General features: G+C 45.8%; 3 protein-coding genes across 3 annotated transcripts; 2 read left to right on the top strand and 1 right to left on the bottom strand.

Annotated features, from left to right (window-relative positions):
* On the top strand, nt 955-7,202 carry LOC8060606 (protein NUCLEAR FUSION DEFECTIVE 4). The gene is made up of 3 exons (XM_002445764.2): nt 955-1,791; nt 4,274-5,211; nt 6,239-7,202. Exons 1-3 carry the CDS (start codon nt 1,456-1,458, stop codon nt 6,750-6,752), a joined length of 1,788 nt encoding a protein of 595 aa, XP_002445809.1. The 5' UTR covers nt 955-1,455; the 3' UTR covers nt 6,753-7,202.
* On the top strand, nt 8,033-10,099 carry LOC8060948 (plant-specific TFIIB-related protein PTF2). The gene has a single exon (XM_002445763.2). It carries the CDS (start codon nt 8,121-8,123, stop codon nt 9,870-9,872), a length of 1,752 nt encoding a protein of 583 aa, XP_002445808.1. The 5' UTR covers nt 8,033-8,120; the 3' UTR covers nt 9,873-10,099.
* On the bottom strand, nt 12,008-15,252 carry LOC8060947 (peroxidase 51). The gene is made up of 3 exons (XM_002444650.2): nt 14,792-15,252; nt 12,993-13,184; nt 12,008-12,870 (listed from the first exon to the last, which is right to left on the bottom strand). The coding sequence occupies exons 1-3, from the start codon at nt 15,029-15,031 to the stop codon at nt 12,292-12,294; spliced, it is 1,011 nt and encodes a 336-aa protein (XP_002444695.1). The 5' UTR covers nt 15,032-15,252; the 3' UTR covers nt 12,008-12,291.

The raw sequence follows: 19,073 nt of genomic DNA, 5'->3' as shown, positions 1-19,073 counted from the left end.
TATTTGATTTTTTATTTCAAATTTAACCACTCGTCTTATTTTTAAAAATTATAGTCAAATTTAAATCATTTCTAAAGAACTTTTATTAATAAACCAAGATATGACAAAAGAAATGATATTTTGTATAAATTTTTGAATAGAGTGAGTGGTCAAACTTGGTGTAAAAAAATTAAACGTTTTATAATTTGGGACGGATTGAGTAGCTCTAGTCGTCCAAGGTGCAGCACATTAGCTAAAATGGCAAGATGTGAGCCTATTCGTTTGTCTTATAAGATATATTTTTTATGTTAGTCAATAATATTTTTTTTCTTTTACAATAAATTAGTGAACAATATTTTCAATCATAACTTTTTAGATCAGCGAACGAACAACAGGCGGAGTAGTTTATTATTATGCAGAAGAAATAAAATATAGATTACCAGTTGTGTATATCATCGGCCCACGGCCCACCAACGAGACGCCTGGGAAAATGACAGCAAAGCACGCACGGCAGGTAAGGACACGCCGCCGAAGACGCAGACGACAGAAACAGCCGTTCTCCGGCGTCAAGTGGACTACCGACTGAGAGACCGGCGTTGGAACTTTCCCCTAAGCCTCGCTCACCGTCGCTCAATCGCCGAAGCCGGCAACTGACACCAAACGCATCCGCTTGGTGTCTTCCCCCGGCGGGCAACACCTACTCCGTCTCGGCGCATCGGCGTCGCGACTCGCGCGCGAGCCACACCGTCGAGCGCGGACACCGTACCGCCAGGCGCCAGCCACACGGCACGTTGAGTTGAGTTCAGTCGGTCACCCACCGGCAGGCGGCAGGCATCGCCGCAAAAGCCCGGTCCCCCGCTAGCTACTGCCGCGCAGTCAGGGCGCACTGGGGGGCTTGACTCGTGTCGCGCATGACAGCACCCCCCCGTGGACCGTGCGGCCGTGGCATCTCTGCGCGCACGGCGCACCGGAGAAAAAGGCTTTGGCTTCCCGTCGTGTCAACCCCCCGTGTTTGTCGCCTCGCCCCTGCTCCTCCTCTCGCGGCGGTCTCGCCGAGTTGCCCATCGTTCCATCCACGGAGGAGGGGGCCTACCCCCGCCGCCCGATCCCCGACCCGACCGCGCAAACTGCGACAGCGAAAGCGGAAACGAGCTCGAATCCCACGAATTTCGGCCGGTCCCGTCCGTCATTTTTGTATCCGCGGCGCTGGGACACCAACGCACGCACGCTTATCGGCATTCATTCGGCAACCCGCAAAAGGCCACGGCGACGACCGCTGCCGGAGCCTGCCGTGCCGCACAACGAACCGGGCGCGCCCGTCCGTCCGTCCCTGGCCCAGAAGATCCCAACCCCGTCCGTCCGTCCGTCGCGGACTCCCGGCTCGGCGCCTCGTCCGTTCTGAATCGGCCGCGCGCGCGCGCGGGGTATCGCGGCGTCGGGGGGGTCGGAGCTCCCGGGAACCAGGGCGCAAGCGCAATGGTGGAGGTGGGGAACCGGGTGCGGGGGTTCCTGCACAACCGGTGGCTGGTGTTCGTGGCGGCGATGTGGATGCAGTCCTGCGCGGGCGTCGGGTACCTCTTCGGCAGCCTCTCGCCCGGGATCAAGGCCTCGCTCGGGTACAACCAGCGCCAGGTGGCCGGGCTCGGCGTCGCCAAGGACCTCGGCGACAGCGTCGGCTTCCTCGCCGGCACGCTCTGCGCCGTGCTCCCGCTCTGGGCCGCGCTCCTCGTCGGCGCCGCGCAGAACCTCGTCGGGTACGGATGGGTCTGGCTCGCCGTCACGCGCCGCGTCCCCGTGCCCCCACTCTGGGCGGTGAGATCCCCACGCCACGCCTCTTCATTTTCTTATTACTTTTTTTCACCGCTTCCCTGTTACTGCACGTTCGATGTTCCATACTTCCCCCGTTACCTGCGGTCTGCAGCTGCATTGCTTGGTTGCGTGTCGCGATCGCCTGTGCTCGCTCTACCAACGCCTAAACTTCCTTACATTTTTTTTTGTTGGCGAATTTGCCTTACATTTTCTTGCCCGTGGCTGTTGTTGATTGAATCGTGCACGATGCTTCTGTAGTATGTTGGAATTTTTGGGTTTCCAATTTGCTGTCGTCGTTGAAATTCCAAGCTTTCGGTTTCGTACCGTAGCAGTGTCATCTGTGTTTCGATACAGACATAAGTTCTGCAGATTTTGCTGCGGTTCAACTTTCAGCGGCCTGGATTATGCCCGTGTCAAATATTCTTGCTCACATGCTTACAAAAAATGTGGTTACTAAGGCCTTGTTTAGTTCGAAAAATGGATACTGAGCAATTAGTGCCTAATCGTAGACTAATTAGACTTAAAAGATTCGTCTTCCAAAATATATGTAAACTGTATAATTAGTTATTTTTAATTTATATTTAATGTTTTATGCATGTGTCAAACATTTGATGTGATAGATTAAAAAAAATTTAGGTAAGAACTAAACAAGGCCTAGCTTTCAAATCGTTTCTAACTATACAAAAGAATGCATGCCCTCGGGCCTCGGGTTTATGCAGAGTAGCACTTGGACTCTTTCACTTAGAAAAGGACAGCTGAGCTGATTCCTTTGGTTTTAGGATACTGCTTAAGCTGAACTTCGACGTTTACTGTTATGTGTGCCATTAATGCACAAGTCTATAGTTATTGTGGAAATGGATACTCTTATAATGCTGAACTTCTCGAAGTTGCATTGGACAACTTGACATAGGAAATACTGGAATATGGTCAATTGTTGTCTGAGGTGTGCTTCTCTTTTCAATGTGGTCGCTGTCCTGCTTTCCATGTGCTTCTGGTTGTACCTTATTATCTAAATTTTCCTTTAGATGCTATGACGTCAGGGTAAATCATACAGTGATTTAAGTGCAGTATCTTATTCTGCTCCGTTAATTTGCAATGTAGAAAATCAGCGCTGATCAGTCTTTACTTTATATCAAATATAGTTGCAGGAGGTCACTTGATTTGTTTTAGGGGTACAAAAAGTTAAATGACATCACAGGATGACGACTTTGTTAAGAAAGTATTAGAGATGTATAGCTTATCTCTTTCTACAGAAAGGATGGCATTCCTTAGAGCTCCAAAATGTGTTCCGGCTCATGTTGCCAATACAACTTGCACTATTGAAGTACCTAAGATCGAGATAAGGTTCGAGAAAGAAATTGTTTCAAGATCAGGAACTGAGATTTGTCATGCCAAAATCTCCTTTTATTTCAAACAAGGCTATACTCCTTCCGTAAAAGCACCGGTTTAGTTGATATTATTTCAAGTGTCATTATCGTCCATACCACATGGATAGAGAGTTCATATTTTTTTACATTTTTATTTAAGAAACTGAACTATTTCTTTTCTTAGATTAGATACGTTGACAAGTAGAGGCTAGTGACCAATACTATTTTGTAACATAACACCTCTAGTTGATTCCCAGCTGTAAAGAAATGTTGCACTGTCTTATTTGTCCTTGAGAAGAAACACGATAACATATCGTTTGATTAGTTTTGGTCATTTCTGCTCTTATATAACCTTCATCTAAAATTATGGAAGTTTGATGCTCACCTTTTTGTTTTGTTTTGTTCATGCTCTCAAGAAAGATCCTGAGAGTTCTACTTAGAAACAACTTCTACTGTGTAACATAAGTGATAGCATGTCACCTTTTGATGAGTGTGCATCCCTGTCGTTGCCTCTCGTTATTTGCCATTTCCTTTATGTATTTCACAATACACCTTGAATATGGATTTTACTAGTAAGCTTGGCTACATGGAGTTGCCTAGATTTGTTCAAATAAATCAGTGAAAAGTTAATGTCTATACTGCAAACAGTGTGTTACTAGCATCGCATGCGCGTGCAACTCATCTGCATAATTAGTTAGTAGCAAAGTGATGGCTAGTCTACTTGCCATTGATTTTCAGGCTGGTGTCTAATCCTACAGTACAGTACCTTGTGGCTGGCTCTCATGGTTTTGAGTCTCACTGACTGAATGTTAGGTGCATCTACTGTTAATTTCTGAGATTTTTCCTGTTGTCTCTCACAAATCACAAGACGAACATATAAGGGAAAAAAGCAATATATGAAACCAAGTGTGCTTTTACGGTTTTACCTGAGTCTACGCTGTATTAACATAATACCCAACTGCTATGGTACATTCTGGCCCAGGATCCTAAGTTCCTATTCGCTTTGGCCTCCAAGACTGGGCCTTTTGCTAATAGCCACATGGGCAAAATGAAATTGTTATTGACTTGAATTGCATTTACGTGGGTTGTCATACTAAGAGTTTATCATCCTTCCCCAGATGTGCATTCTAATCTTCATCGGTAACAATGGTGAGACGTACTTCAACACTGCTGCCCTTGTCTCATGTGTTCAGAACTTCCCCAAGAGCCGTGGACCAATTGTTGGTATCCTCAAAGGATTCGCTGGATTAAGTGGTGCAATTCTAACACAGATTTATGCAATTGTACACTCTCCTGATGATGCTGCACTCATCTTCATGGTTGCGGTTGGCCCAACAATGGTTGTTATAGCTTTAATGTTCATTGTAAGACCTGTTGGAGGCCACAGACAAGTGCGGCCTTCTGATGGCACAAGTTTCACATTTGTATACAGTGTCTGCTTGCTTTTGGCGGCTTATCTTATGGGCGTCATGTTATTGGAAGACCTTGTCGACTTAAGCCAGTCAGTGACTGTCGTGTTGACCATTGTTCTAATAATCTTTTTATTAGTTCCAATAGTCATCCCAGTTCTACTCAGCTTCTTTTCGGATGATGATGAGACTTTGTATGCACTATTGTTGCCATCACCTCGGAAAGAAGAACCAAGTGCATCAACGTCTTCTGAGGAGCAACAGGAGGTTATACTCAGCGAGGTGGAGGATGAAAAGCCAAGGGACGTCGATTTACTTCCAGCCTCAGAGAGGCAAAAAAGGATAGCAGAACTGCAGACAAGGTTATTTCAGGCAGCTGCTGTTGGTGCTGTCAGGGTTAAGAGAAGGAAAGGTCCACGGAGAGGAGAGGATTTCACACTGATGCAAGCGCTCATCAAGGCAGATTTCTGGCTTCTATTTTTCTCCCTTCTGCTGGGCTCTGGATCTGGTCTCACTGTGATTGATAATCTTGGGCAAATGAGCCAGTCATTGGGTTACGAGGAAACTCACATTTTTGTGTCAATGATTAGCATCTGGAACTTTCTTGGACGTATTGGTGGAGGGTACTTCTCAGAGATTATTGTCAAGTAAGATTGTTATGCCTCTTTGCTGAATAGGATGTACTTCACATGCCATGTTATGAATATTTTTTTTCAAATGTTTTTTTGGCAGCATAATCACTTTCCATGTTGACCTATGTTTTTACTCCACCTGTTCATGTAGGGTGATTTAATTTTGTCCTAAGTCAGACTTCTCTAAATTTGATAAACTTCATAGAAAAATGCATCACCATCTATAACATCAAATTAGTTTCATTAAAATCCAACACAAAACATTTCTTGATAGGTACTACAACCCCTCTGTTCTCTTAGGTGAGTCAGTGTGTTTGCTTGTAAGGGAACAGTTTCTCTCTAATACAAAGGTATGCAGCTAAAAAGATGTCTTGATAGCTCTTTTATTTAGTACTGTAGATGTTAATTTTCTTTTATAAACTTGGGCAAAATTAGAGGTTTGACTTAGGATAAAACTAAAACACCTTGATTTTGGAACAGAGAGTGTACCAAATTATGCTTACTCTTTGTTGCTGCCATAATGTTGTTTAAGAAAAATTTTCTTGCCTTAATATAGATTTTTGACTGATGCTAGGAGAACTGATTTTGAAGGTTGACAAAATTGGTACACCATCCTGACAAAAGCAAAGTAGAGAAGAGGAAACTGAAACATAGAGATTAATTGCTGGAGCTAACACAGAACAGAAGTAACTATAGAAAAAGCTTACTAAATAGATTAAAACATAAATATTAAGTGCTGGATCTACAAAGAGAACAGAACAAAAGCAACATGTGAACTAAACTTGCAATACTATTATGTTATTCAGTTTGCAATCATGAATTACTTCTCCGTTCCAAATTATAAGTGCATAGCAAAAGCTATGTATCTAGAAAAGCTAAAACATCTTATGATTTGGAACGGAGGGAGAAGTTAAAAATATAACTCTGAGTTAAAAATATAACTCTGAGTTGGTCAACTCTTAATTCCAAATTTTAGGGTGTTTCTTAGTCGCATCAACTCTTTTCTTCTCTGACCCTTTTGCATTCCATCACCTGTTTTCAGAGATTATGCATATCCAAGGGCAATTGCATTAGCAATAGCTCAAGTCCTGATGGCGATTGGGCACTTCAACTTTGCAATGGCTTGGCCTGGGACAATGTACATTGGCACGCTGCTTGTCGGAGTAGGCTATGGTGCCCACTGGGCCATTGTGCCAGCCGCAGCCTCTGAACTGTTTGGGGTGAAAAATTTCGGAGCACTCTATAATTTCCTCACAGTCGCAAATCCAGCAGGCTCCCTGGTATTCTCAGGGGTTATCGCCAGTGGCATCTATGACGCTGAAGCAGCAAAGCAGGCTCAGCAGCGCCACAACTCTATGTTGCTGGCAATGAGTGGCAGAGTGGTTAACATAGTCTCTGAAGCCGCTCCATCATTGAAGTGTGAGGGCGCCATCTGTTTCTTCCTCTCATCCCTGATCATGTCCGGGTTCTGCATCATTGCTTTTGGCTTGAGCTTGATCCTGGTCTATCGGACGAAGATTGTGTACACAAGTCTATATGGGAAACCGCGTACTTGAAAAATGAACCTTCAAGGGCCAGAGGGCGTGAAATGGCTCCAGAATTCTCAAAACATACGTCAATTTTGAATTTAGTCTGGTACCCCCATGCTTGTACAGGTATAGTGTTGGTCTTCTTTCTTTGAGGAGAGTAGAACAGGAGCTTTGCGTTCCATTACAAATGGAACGCTGCTGAGGCACGCGAGTCCCAGAAGGTTAATCTCTCAAGCAGCATTTCAAGTTTGTGGCTGCAGATGGGAGGTTCATTATTGTGAAGTATACGAGAGTAGAAAGTTCGTGGTGGAAATGCTGTTCTTTGCTCAAATTTTGCTGTATTTAGTTTGGAAAAATTGTATACACATGTAATAAGCTGGAGACATTTCGACGTATGTCAGAGTGGAGAACATATTCTTTTATGATTTGCTGAAACTTGAAGTTGAAATATATTAAGTTGAAATATAGTAATAAACATATCTGGAATCTGGAATATTGAATGCACGAAATGCACCGTGGTATATCTGATGATGAGCGCGCGCGTTAGAGAGCAATCGAATTCTAGTTTGCACCAATGGGCCGGTCTAATCATTCTGTTTTAAAGCCTATATTAGCCATGTCTGAACTTCGTAAGAAAAAAATCAATCCTGAAATGTATGGTGTGTTTGGTACATCTCAAAAAATTGTGATCTTGACCCGAAGGTGTCTGTATTTCTCACAATAAAACGCTGTAATATGTCAACTGGCATGTTTGCTCGCTTCTCACTAATTCGTTTCGATAAGATGTTTAGCCTCTCGCCTACGATGATGTTGATTTCTTGGCCATAAGGTTGCGGTCGCGGGCGACGAAGATGATGAACAGAGGTGGAGATAACTCAAAGCACGGAGGGAAAGATTTGAGCAAATTCGTTAAGTTAACATTTAATTATAGTGAAAGGAAACATAACATAGGCCTTGTTTAGTTCTAAAAATGTTTATAAAATGAATACTTTATCATTTTCGTTTCTAATCATAGATTAACTAGGCTCAAAAGATTCATCTCGTAAATTACATGTAAAATTATATAGTTAGTAATTTTTTAAATTATATTTAATGCTTCACGTGCTGTAAGATTTCGATGTGATGAAAAATCTAAAAAAATTACATTTTTTTTAAACTTATATTTACAAAATTTTTGGTGAACTAAACAAGGCCATAACAGATTTTGAATCCCCCGACGGCCCGACCCCGTGTGTTGTTGTACCCAGTCATAAGTCGGTCGACGCGGCCCATATATTAGGCACATAAAATTGGGATCAGATCGCCGCTGCTTCTTCGAATCGAATCCCCACCGGGTTCCTTCCGCCGCAAGCTGCCGCCACCGCTGCGCGTGCTCCGGCCGCCGGCTCCGCGCCGATGGGCTCCACGTGCCTGTCGTGCGGCGAGGGCGCGGTGGTGGCGGATCCGGACTCGGGCGCACTCGTCTGCACCTCCTGCGGCGTCATCCAGGACGCCGGCGGCGCGGAGTTCGTCCACCAGTCCACCTTCAACGACTCGGGGGGCCTCGATCTCCGCGTCTCCTCCCTCGTCCGCAACGCCTCCGACTCCGCCTACCGCGACCAGAAGCTCGCCGTCGCCTCCGCGGGCATCACCTCCATGGCCACCCGCCTCGGCCTGTCGCCGTCCCGCGCTGAGGAGGCGCTCCGCATGGCCAAGTCCGCCACCGACGGCCAGCTCGCCACCCCGGGCAGCGCCTTCCTCCCCGCCCTCGCCGCCGCCTGCACCCTGCTCGTCGCGCGCTCCCACCGCCTCCCGCTCTCCCTCGCCGAGGCCGCCGAGGCCGCCTTCTGCTCCGTGCCCGCCCTCGGCGACCTTGTCTCCCGCGTCGCCGCCCAGCTATCCCTCCCGCCCCTCCCCTGCTTCGACTACTCCGCCGCACTCGACCGCGCTGTGCACCTCTCGCCCTCGCTCAGCGCCGCGGGGGCCTACAAGACGGACGCAATTCTCGCCCAGGCCCGGTTCCTCTTCCGCTGCGCCTCCAAGTGGTCGCTCACCACCGGACGGTTCCCGCTCCCCCTCGTCGCGGCGCTGCTCGCCTTCTCTGCGGAGGTGAACGGGGTCACTTCTCTCTCATTGGAGGACATTGCCCGTGACATCTCGGCGGGATTGAGGACCAGCATCCGCCGATACAAGGAGCTCGTTGACGCTCTGGTGCATGTCGCGCGCCACCTGCTTCCGTGGGGCGCCGATGTCAATGCCAAGAACCTGCTCCTCAACGCTCCGGTCCTGCTCCGGCTGATGGAGATGCGGTCACAGTCGGACCCTTCTGAAGAGTTTCTTGAGAGCTTCGCTCCGAATATTGCTGCAATTGTGCAGGCGTACTCTAAAGTTGACGACGACGAGTCCAAATACCTTCAGATTACTCCCGTCAGTGCTGACGACTTTGATTTCGATAATCTTGAGCCAGAGGACAAAGAATTTGAAAACCAGAATATCTCAGAGAAGGGCCTATCAGATGCTTACCAAAATGTCTTAAATAGGCTTGCCCAGCTACAGAAACTTGGGAAGGTTGGTAAAGGTGCTGACAGGAGGAAGCGATTGAAAGGAGGACTGGAGCTGGAGCCATGTATGGACGCTGTGAATGTTGGTTGGAAAAAGAACATGCTGCTTGAGGATGTGGTGGATATTGACATTGGCTATGATGCACCTCCACCATCGTTTACTGCTGGTATGGAGTTGCAGAAGGAGAGGAGAGCACGTATTGAAGCTGCCAAGCAGCGAATTGATGCAATTAGGAAGGCTCCTGCTGCTCCAGCTGCAAAAGCAAATAATTCAGAAGATGTTGTAAGTAATGAATATGCCCCTCCCCCGCAAAAACTGACCAGGAAGAGTCGAGGGGGAAAGAAGCTGGATGATACAGATCATATCCTTCTCAGTGACAATATGGCAGATAGTTCAGGTGTCAGGAAAAAGAGACGAAGAAGAGGTTCCTGTGACGGTATTGATTGGGAAGATTGCATTATTGAGCTCCTGCTACTGCATGGTGCGAATGAAGATGAGATCGAACAAGGCCAGTACAGAAGATTGTTGGAGTTGCATGTATTCAGTGCAGTAAGTGGGGGGAAATTGAATAATGGCAATGCTGTGTCTCAAGTCTTCAGTATATGATCCTAATCATTCTGAATGAACATAGCCTCATACTGTTCTAAATTTTTGCATTCTTTTATTGACATAGAAAGCTCATGCTGATTGCTGAGTGCAATTTTGTTAAGTTAGATCAAGCTAATTGTGAGAAAACAATATTATGATAGAGAATAGATAATGATGACATGCAAAATATTCTTTGTGCTGCCCTATTAATGAAGGCAAAAATTGAAGTTGGAATGATACGGACAGTTCCATGTGCTTATTTAACTGGAGGTGTAGTTTTGTACATTGCTATACATCTCATGAACGACATGCACTTATAGACTCACATTCAAAATGTTTTGTTCTACTAATATGAGTGTATCACAGCTGAACCCACTAAGTGAAAAGTAGGTTCGTGCAATGCACATTTCTGAAGTGGCTTGTGTTCAAAATTCAAATGCCATGTTAATTGAAACTTTGAAAGTAGTGATGTGCCTTTTATTGGAGATAATTGGTGAGCACTTGAGTTTCTCTTGAACATGAACAATGCTATTCACGCGACCTGCGTCCAACCCATTTCATCTACCCAATCACAATTCACAGTGCTCAGGAATAATCCACAAGGGCCCACTCAAGAAGCAAGTTTATACAAGTCATACCTAGGTTGGACTTATAGTCATTTCAGTTTCTCTTCTTGTCTTTTACCTTCTCCTGTATCTTATATCTTACTGAATTTTTTTGAGGAAACGGGTGTGGTAGCCCCATACTGTTTAATATATGTTAATAATAGAAGAAAAAAGATGTGTCCCAAGCAACAGATTTCAAGAAATAAAAAGGACAAAAAGAATATAAAGAAGATCTTTCTGAAGGTTTAACTCAAAGAACAGACTCCCAGGTTATTCATGCTATGTGCTCCCTGGTACTCAAATGTTTTCTTTATCAATTAATGTTCTAGGTATTAAATTTCGTAGCTGGAGTTCCTACAGTGAGGAGCTCTGGTACTCAAATGTTTTCTTTATCAATTAATGTTCTAGGGGTTAAATTTCGTAGCTGGAGTTCCTATAGTGAGGAGCTCATACATACTGTACAAGCAAATCTTTCTCCAGATTTGGATAATTGTAGATATAATACACATGCTCAGTCAGGTATGAGCTTAGTGTTCAGTGTTTTCCCCTGCAATGTATAAGTTCCTGAGATATTTTGTTTGTCCTTATTTTTTTGGTCTGATGAAAGACAACTCATGTATTTTCGTGGGCTTTCAACTTCAAGAAACTCCTGTGAATGAATTAGTTGGGGGATTCTTTCCCTCCCAGTGACCATTAGAAAAAGTATATGCAGAGTTAGGAAGTGGTATTCTGTTTGTGTATTGGTGTACTTCTTTTCCCTGCATCTAACCTTGGCGGTTTTAAAAGGATGCTATTATACTGTTTTGCTACTAAAAATGAAAATATATGGCATCATTTTACCTTAATAATATTTATCACTTGTCAGTTAATTTTATAAATCCTATCCAGCATTATGTTTGAAAAAGGTAAATCAGAGAGGGAGAAGAGAACCAGTGAAGGGAAGAGGTTCATTAGTTAAGTATTGTCCACTTAAATGTAATGCTTAGTGCACGGCGCACCTGATATTTTGGAATAAGTGGTGATGCACATGCAGAAATAACAATGACTGGATAATTGATTATTCAGTTGTTTCTTCAAGCTCTTGGAGAATCAGTTCTGCTGGGTGCAGTTTATAATCACACATGAAGGTTACTATATCTTGACAGCGTGGAATCATCAATCAGGAAGCGTAGGCAACAGCTAATTAAAACGGTGAGCACTCTCAGGCTTCTGCTCCTTAAACCATGTGTAGTGTAATAACTTCTTTGGAACTTCTAGAAGTCAGCTGGATGAATAAATATACTCTGTAGTCTATATACTACTCAGGAGCTTCTCTCATGTCAGTGATTAGTTAACTTTTTCAAAGGCTTGCTGTTCAGTTTTAATGCTGGACTTTGTACCTCAGCCTTCATCATATGGTTTACTTGATATATAAACATGCTCTGATATCTTTTTTCCTTCTCCTCTTTCTGACATTTCAAAGTTCTTCAAATTGGCCAATCAAAAATAACCAACACCCAATTTTCTTTTTGAATCACGCCTCTTCTTTATTATATGAGCTGTATAATATATGGTCAGATTAACCTTTTCAATTAAAAATCATCAAGTTGTTCATGGTATTACACTCTTTAGTCTGTACAAAAATGCACCAAAAAAATCAATAAGCACAAAAAAAAGTTTAAAAAGAAAAGAAAAAGGAAGAAACAAACAGAGAAAATGAACACCTTCAAACTTTGGCAACTGTATGCAAAAGAAGAGAAAAAAGAATCAATCTCAGTATACGCATCTCGATCAACTCCAAACAGCATTGAGATAATCTGAATTACAAACGCTGCTGCATGCATGCCCTCCCTCTAATGGTTGAAGGCAGTGCAGACTCTTCTGATCTCTCCATCCTTCCCTGTCTTCACCCCTAACCTCCCCAGCTTGATCATGGCGGCGACGAAAGCATCAAAGAACTCCTTCTGGCTGGCGGCGAACTTGTCGACGATGGGTCTCGTCGTCTCGTCGGTGTAGAGCACCTGGTCGGAGGTGAAGAGCCCCAGCCCGTACTGCAAGTTGATGAAGTAGATGTTGTCGAATTTGATGGGGCTGACAGGGTCCATGTTGACGGCGATGGTCGGGCCGACATTGACAGGGCACGCCCCCTTGAGCTGACCGGCGTAGTCGGGGTTGAACGTCGGGTCCGTCCGCGAGCTGGTGCCGCCGTAGCTGTAGAGCCTGTTGGTGAAGCGGGAGCAGTGCGCGAAGCCGACGGTGTGCGCGCCGGAGAGGGCGACCAAGTCCACCTTGGTGAAGCCGTTCCTCTGGAACACCGGCATGAGCTCCTTGACGTGCATGTCCGGGTCCGGCAGCTTCCCCTTGACGTCGCTGGCCCTGGAGGCGAGGGCGTCGAGCCGGCCGAGCTCCACGCGCCAGTAGGGGCCATCCGCCTGCATGCCATTGCATTGCCACCACCAATATGTCATCAAGTAGTTGATGGAGGGCCAGGACTGGCTCCATCGGAGCTCGGAAGCTGATCGCCGGCGGGGAGATGAAGGCGGTGGTTAATTACCAGGTACACGACGTCTCTGGTGGCGAGTGCGATGATGTCGGCGCAGGAGACCACACCGGGGCACTTCTTCTCGACGGCGGCCTTGACCCGGTTGATGGTGTCGAAGCCGTCGCCGGCGAGTGACTCGTTGTCTGGCGCGTCCTTCTCGGCGTCGTTCTTCTTGGACGCAATCAGGACGGCGGCGTTGCAACCCTGTGATTGAGGTGAGGAACGGCAGGGTTACTTCAGAATTACTACTAGAAATGTAATGTAACTGCGATGATAAACGAAAATTATATAGAGCTTATAATTTGGCAGTTGAAATTGTGTTCTGAAACGTTGGTGGCCGGAAAATGTTTTTTTTATTTTTCTCATAAAGAAAGGTTTATAAAAGATTGAGCCTGAAATAAGAAAGGTTTATAAAAGATTGAATCTGAAATACGCCTGGCTATCCGTAGACGTGGGTCCTATACAAATACAACTGGTGCTCGACGTGAACTCACGCGGCACCCGATGTATTCGGTCAACCCAGAGAAGAAAAGGTTGAGAGAAAAAAGACTGGAATAAGATGCCAGCTACTTGCTTGCCAGGATGCCACTAAACAACACCACTAGCATCTTCATCATATTCTTGGCAACATGCAATGGAACCAGGCAACCAGCTGTTGAGCTTCAGCATCCAGCAGGTATGATTAGTCTGAGTATATCCTTCCAAAAAAACCGAAACCAAACCGGCTGCAAGTGAAGAGTTGGTGAAAGTGTGAAACATGATTAAAATCGTTTCCAAAGCAGCCAGCTATGCCTGAATGAACCTGAAGAATTCTCTTCCATAAAAAGTTTTCGCGAGGATTTTCAGACAGAACCCAGAAACAGATGATGAGTTGGCCGTCCTCATTTCCGGCAGGTCGACGACGCGCTCGGGATTCGGGGTGCCGGTTTCTGACCAGACGCCACGCCGCTGCCCGCTGCCTCCGACACGGCTGGCATTTTGATAATCCGGAGGGGCTGATGAAAAGCCGCGTCGTCACATGCGCGCCTCTCTGCCGCAACCGACGACCACGCGGGGCTCTCGAGTTGTTCCCCCTCCCTTCCCTTCCCTTCCCCCGGCCAGCTAAACAATCCATTCCACCCAGCATCCAGCTGCCCGCTGCTAGTGGCCCGTACAGTACAGTAGCTTTTGGTGGCCAAAACGAATCCGGTTTTCTATTGGCAACATCTCAAGGCACCCTCCTTTGTTCTTTTTCACCACGATCTTGCGATGAGCCAATTGAAGGACGAACTGGGGAGCACGATGATGCACAGTACAGTGGTGATGGTGAGCAGAGACTAGAGAGGCAGACGGACGGCAGACAGCCCATGTTATCTGACTGGAAAAGCAGTACGCAACTTGCAACTTTGTGGTTCCAAAGACGGCTTCTACCTTCTTGGACCGAACACAGCAAAGGAGATGAGAAAGAAAATGATTCTGATTCCTCCACAACACAGGGGGAGAGCAAGTTGAGAGAGAGGAGGGTGAGAGTGAGGGATTGGGAACTAAACTCTGCTGCACGAATCACAATTCACAGCTCAACTGAGAACCAGACCACCACCACCAAAAAAAAACAGATTAAAATCAAAATGCAGTAGATCAGTAATTCCAGCACCCAGTGCTGCAGTCCCCTAGTAGAGGCGCTAAATTCTGCATCTCGGAGCAAGCAAAGGATGGGGAGCACGCACGCGTGAACGAATCAATGAACCATGGACGGACTAGTGTGTGAAAGCAGAGGAGGCGAGGGGGATTTGGGGAGGGCAAAGCGTGCGACGTGTGCTACTACTACTCACCCCGACCATGCAGTCGTGGAAGGCGAGGCGGAGCGTCGCCGGGATGGTGACCACCGTCTCGTTCTTCTTCCTCGTCACCTCGTACCGCACGATCGACTCCAGGTCCGGGCAGCTGTCCTTGTAGTAGTCCGGCGACAGCGCGGCCGCCACGCGGGGCGGCGGCGGCATTGCGGCCACCGTCAACAACGCCGCCGCCAGCACCATCAGGGACGACACGCCGCCTCGTCGTCGCTTCTCCATGGTTGGCTGGCCGACCGGCCCCGCAATGGATGTCAGGGCCTGGCTGGGTGCGGTGGCTTGGGGTAGTGTGTGGGGCTGCTAGCTGGTCGGAGCGGCGGGGTAGGGGAGGAGCAGGCCGCGGCGGCGGCGGCGGAGCGGGGACGAAGCGGTGGAGCCGAACGGCTATGGTCGCGTGCAGCGGGGATGCCGGGGGACGGGGGTGAATGGAATGGAAAAGCAAATGTTTTATAGCAATGACCAATGAGCCAATGTCTCGATGACAGAAATGATTGGCCGTTGCCGTTAGGCCTTTTTATAAATATATATATATATATACTAATCCATACCTGTAAATAAAGTTATATAAATTATGAATAAGTTTTAGGTTGTGGAATTTAAAAATGTGAAAACCATATGAATAGATTTATCTAAAAAATAATTTCATAAAAATATATGTATATCACTTTTTAATAATTATTTTTATAAAAAAAATAAGAAGTCAAAGTTAGGTATTAGAGACTGTGTACATATATGGAGAGAGTATATAATTTCTCTATTCCAAAATAAATATCTTCTCAATTCTGAAAAGTCAAGTGCATTTAACTATATATCTAGACATACTTTATTTCTATAGAGTCCACATACACAACAGATTGAATGTAAAAAAAATCAAAGCGAATTATAATTTAAAATAAAGAGAGTAGTATTTATAGTACATTAATATTATTAGATAGGTCATTGAATCTTTTTTATATTAAATTTATTTGGAGATACAAAGTTGACCGGCACGATTATCATAGCATTACTTATTTTAGGACTGAATGAGTATAACATAATAAACTTAATAATAAAACTTTTCAATCTAAATTAGACTTGTTCTATTTTTTTTAAAAAAAAGAGCTCCCTAACGATTTATATGTTCTATATACAATCTCTACAGTCGTCCTTATCTACATTTTTCTCTCCCCCCCCCCCCCCGCCCTCTGTCTGTCTTATAAAAAAAAAGGCTAGCTATGTAGCAAAAGATGAAGGGGAGCATCTCATTTTGTGATGTCGGGAAAAAGTGTTTGCTTTAACGGTTTGTGGAGGCCCAAAGTAAGGCCTCTCGAAACTACGATTAGATCATCCTTTATGGTTAATTTTTTGTCGACTTTTTAGTTAAAAGATATAATTCCAATTAGTCATTTTTAACACATTGAGTAGGAAAAGGGGTGTTACCCTTCCAAGTTTAAATAACAATTTTGCTTGAGATCCCATGGTTTTGTACATTTCTATTAGGAACTTCCCTTGAGGCTACTACGATTTCTCATTCTCGTAACGTAAATATATTTCATTTGGATACAGTATCACTTTTATGTCATTAAACTAAACATAAAAGATTTTGCGTCATAAAATGCTTGATTAGGATATTTAAAAGCTCCATTAGCATTTTGGTTAAGGCTCTGTTGTTTTGTATAAATTCCTCCTAGGGGCACGGCATTCTTTAAAGAAAATAAATCAATGGATGGTTTTTTGAGCTACTACTTCGTCCGATCATCTATATCTATATTTATATCTATATCTATTTATTCTATCTTGACATACAAATAGTCCACCTCAGCAGTCCACTATCACATGCATTTAACTATCAGTAGTATACCAAGCCATCCACTACAATTAATTTATAATAGTTTATTCCTTTATATAAGTCACTCAGTTTAATTTATCCTAATTGATCCATAATTTCTAAGGTAATGTGTGGGGTACACTTCTAATACAGTGAATCCATGAGAACATCCACACTGCCTTTTCTTAGTAGATTATTTCGTTGTGGTCTGTGTGTAATGTTGTTTAATTTAAAAAAAAAAAGAAACTGTGATTGTCCAACTCGCCGGAGAGAAACAGGAAACCGTGTGGGCGTGGCGTGTGGAAGCACACAAGTGCTTCGTGAGGCGCATTCAGGGGAAGCAGCTTGTATATTGCACCATTGCTGTACTAGGATAGGTCTAGCCGACTACAGTATAGTATAGTAGTAGGCTGGTAGCGTCGCATCTGGGTACTTGGGAGCAGCAAGTTTAATAATACAGTCTATCTGCTGGCTGTAAGGTTTCTTACAGCCTTTTCCCAGCCCACTCATACAATAGTTAGCTATTCACTGGTCCACCTATCTCTCTCACAAAGTTTCTTGGTTCCTGTGCCTAAGCTGGCTGTAAGCTTACAGCCTGCTTCTCTTCTCTCTCATCCCTTCTCTCCTCCACCTCAGCATTTAGCCAGCTTGCACGACCCCGGTTTCAGCCTCGGATCCCGGGATGACCCGACGGACGTGGACGCCAACGCCAACGGGGTCCACCTGTCGTCGTCTCGTCTTCACCTGCATCATCATCCTGCTTCACGCTGCAATCTACTACTGCTCGGCTGCGGTCTTCACCTGCATCATCATCCCAGCAGCTAGGAATCCTCGCACAATTCAGCTCGATCACACGTGTTTGCTCGGATTTTACGTTGGTCTTGGATGAGAAAATCCCCCAAAGCAATGCTCTCTGGCCCGCCGATACACCGTGCCGTATCGTCGTCATCCCCAGGCAAAAAACAAGGAAACCGAGATGCGGATCATTGGATGGGCGTCGTCGATTGCTAAAACTAAAATGTAATGCCACGTCCACGGATCATCATATCATGCCTGCCACCGTGACATTGATACGACGTGGTGGACCACACAGTCCACAGGCGCCCGCGCAACGACTCATCGCCGGCCGTCTATCCCGGACGGGCTGCAGGCTGCAGGTACGGTGTGCGAGTGCAGAAACCCCAGAAGACCCTACGCCAACGGGGCTCGAGAATGACACGGTGGGCCTGACTTCACCTAATCAGCGTTAGCTCTCTAGTTCTTGGATTGGATCCCAGGCCGTTCTCGCGGTCGCGGAGCTGCCAGTTTGACATGGAGAGGTACAAACAATATGTAACGAACTATGGTCTCGATCGTTTCAATTTATTCAGTAGTATTTTTCTCTCACAATATAAATCGATAAAAAGAACTTTCAGCTATGGCTTTCTAGACAAGTGAATGAGCTCGCATGCGCCTTCTAAGCATAGTGATCAGCTATGGAATGCGAGCACCGGGTGAGGTGGGGGTGATCCTATTCGCTCGACTTTTCAGATAAGTGAACGGGCTCTCGTGACGCGACGGGATCAGGAGCCGTTATGCACTTATGCTCCGCTCCTGTAATCATCGTTATCGGTGGTTCGGTCTGATGTGATGAGCAGCATTAGCAGTTATGCTCATCATTGCGGACCACAGCCATGTGGTGGTACCCAAAAGGTCAATCCATCCCATGATCTTAGCGGCAAGTGACAATAAACTAAGCCATGATTCTAGGCAGGCAGCTACTGATCTTGTTTCTCCAAGACAGAGAGAAAAAAAAAAACAAGGAAGAAATACCTAATACCTTAGCGCAGATTGTGTAAAGAATTGTACGCGAATTATAGGGCCAGCACAACCGTTCCCCCGGCCAGCTGCCGATTCATTTCATTATTATCGTCGTCTGAGCGGGCGACCAGAGCAGACTAGAGGGCACAATCTCGAGGATTAGGGTCAAGTAACAACCACTAGCCCTGATGAAGCTCTCTAATCTACTAATCTATACTACTACTACTACTACTATTAGCGGGCGATCCACGGAGTTCATTAAGGCGACGATGATCCGGGATTACGCGACGGGAAAAAAAAAAGAAAAGAAAAGCCTCGCCGATCGTCGTGATCCACTGATCGTGATCCAGGCAGGCCGAGACGTGCGCGCATCAGCTGCTGCCAGCCGTGGAGAAAAAACAAAACAAAGAGAAAGGAATTTTAATGCAGCGCACGACACGACATGGGTAAAAACGCCCGCGTCGCGCGCACGACCTCCCTCCTCCTGTTTCGTCGCCGGCGTCGTCTGGTGGTGGTCTCGTGGCGTGTGTCGGCCGCGTCGGCGACCCCGCGCCGTCGTGCCAGCGAGTCACCAGCAGTGGCCTCGCTCCAAATTCTGGCGGCCACGTCGGTCGTTCAGGCAGGGTGCGACGCAGACGTAGGAGAACAGCCAGTTCT

Source organism: Sorghum bicolor, chromosome 7 (genome assembly GCF_000003195.3).
Source record: "Sorghum bicolor cultivar BTx623 chromosome 7, Sorghum_bicolor_NCBIv3, whole genome shotgun sequence".
In the NCBI taxonomy this organism is placed as follows: domain Eukaryota; kingdom Viridiplantae; phylum Streptophyta; class Magnoliopsida; order Poales; family Poaceae; genus Sorghum; species Sorghum bicolor.
This window is presented reverse-complemented; position numbering and strand designations above follow the sequence as displayed.

Coding starts and splice junctions, on each gene's coding strand:
- LOC8060606 (XM_002445764.2), top strand. CDS start 1,456: ATGGTGGAGGTGGGGAACCGGGTGCGGGGGTTCCTGCACAACCGGTGG. Junction 1,792..4,273: donor CCGTGCCCCCACTCTGGGCG/GTGAGATCCCCA, acceptor ATCCTTCCCCAG/ATGTGCATTCTAATCTTCAT. Junction 5,212..6,238: donor TTCTCAGAGATTATTGTCAA/GTAAGATTGTTA, acceptor ACCTGTTTTCAG/AGATTATGCATATCCAAGGG.
- LOC8060948 (XM_002445763.2), top strand. CDS start 8,121: ATGGGCTCCACGTGCCTGTCGTGCGGCGAGGGCGCGGTGGTGGCGGAT.
- LOC8060947 (XM_002444650.2), bottom strand. CDS start 15,031: ATGGAGAAGCGACGACGAGGCGGCGTGTCGTCCCTGATGGTGCTGGCG. Junction 13,185..14,791: donor TCCACGACTGCATGGTCGGG/GTGAGTAGTAGT, acceptor CCTCAATCACAG/GGTTGCAACGCCGCCGTCCT. Junction 12,871..12,992: donor CCAGAGACGTCGTGTACCTG/GTAATTAACCAC, acceptor AATGGCATGCAG/GCGGATGGCCCCTACTGGCG.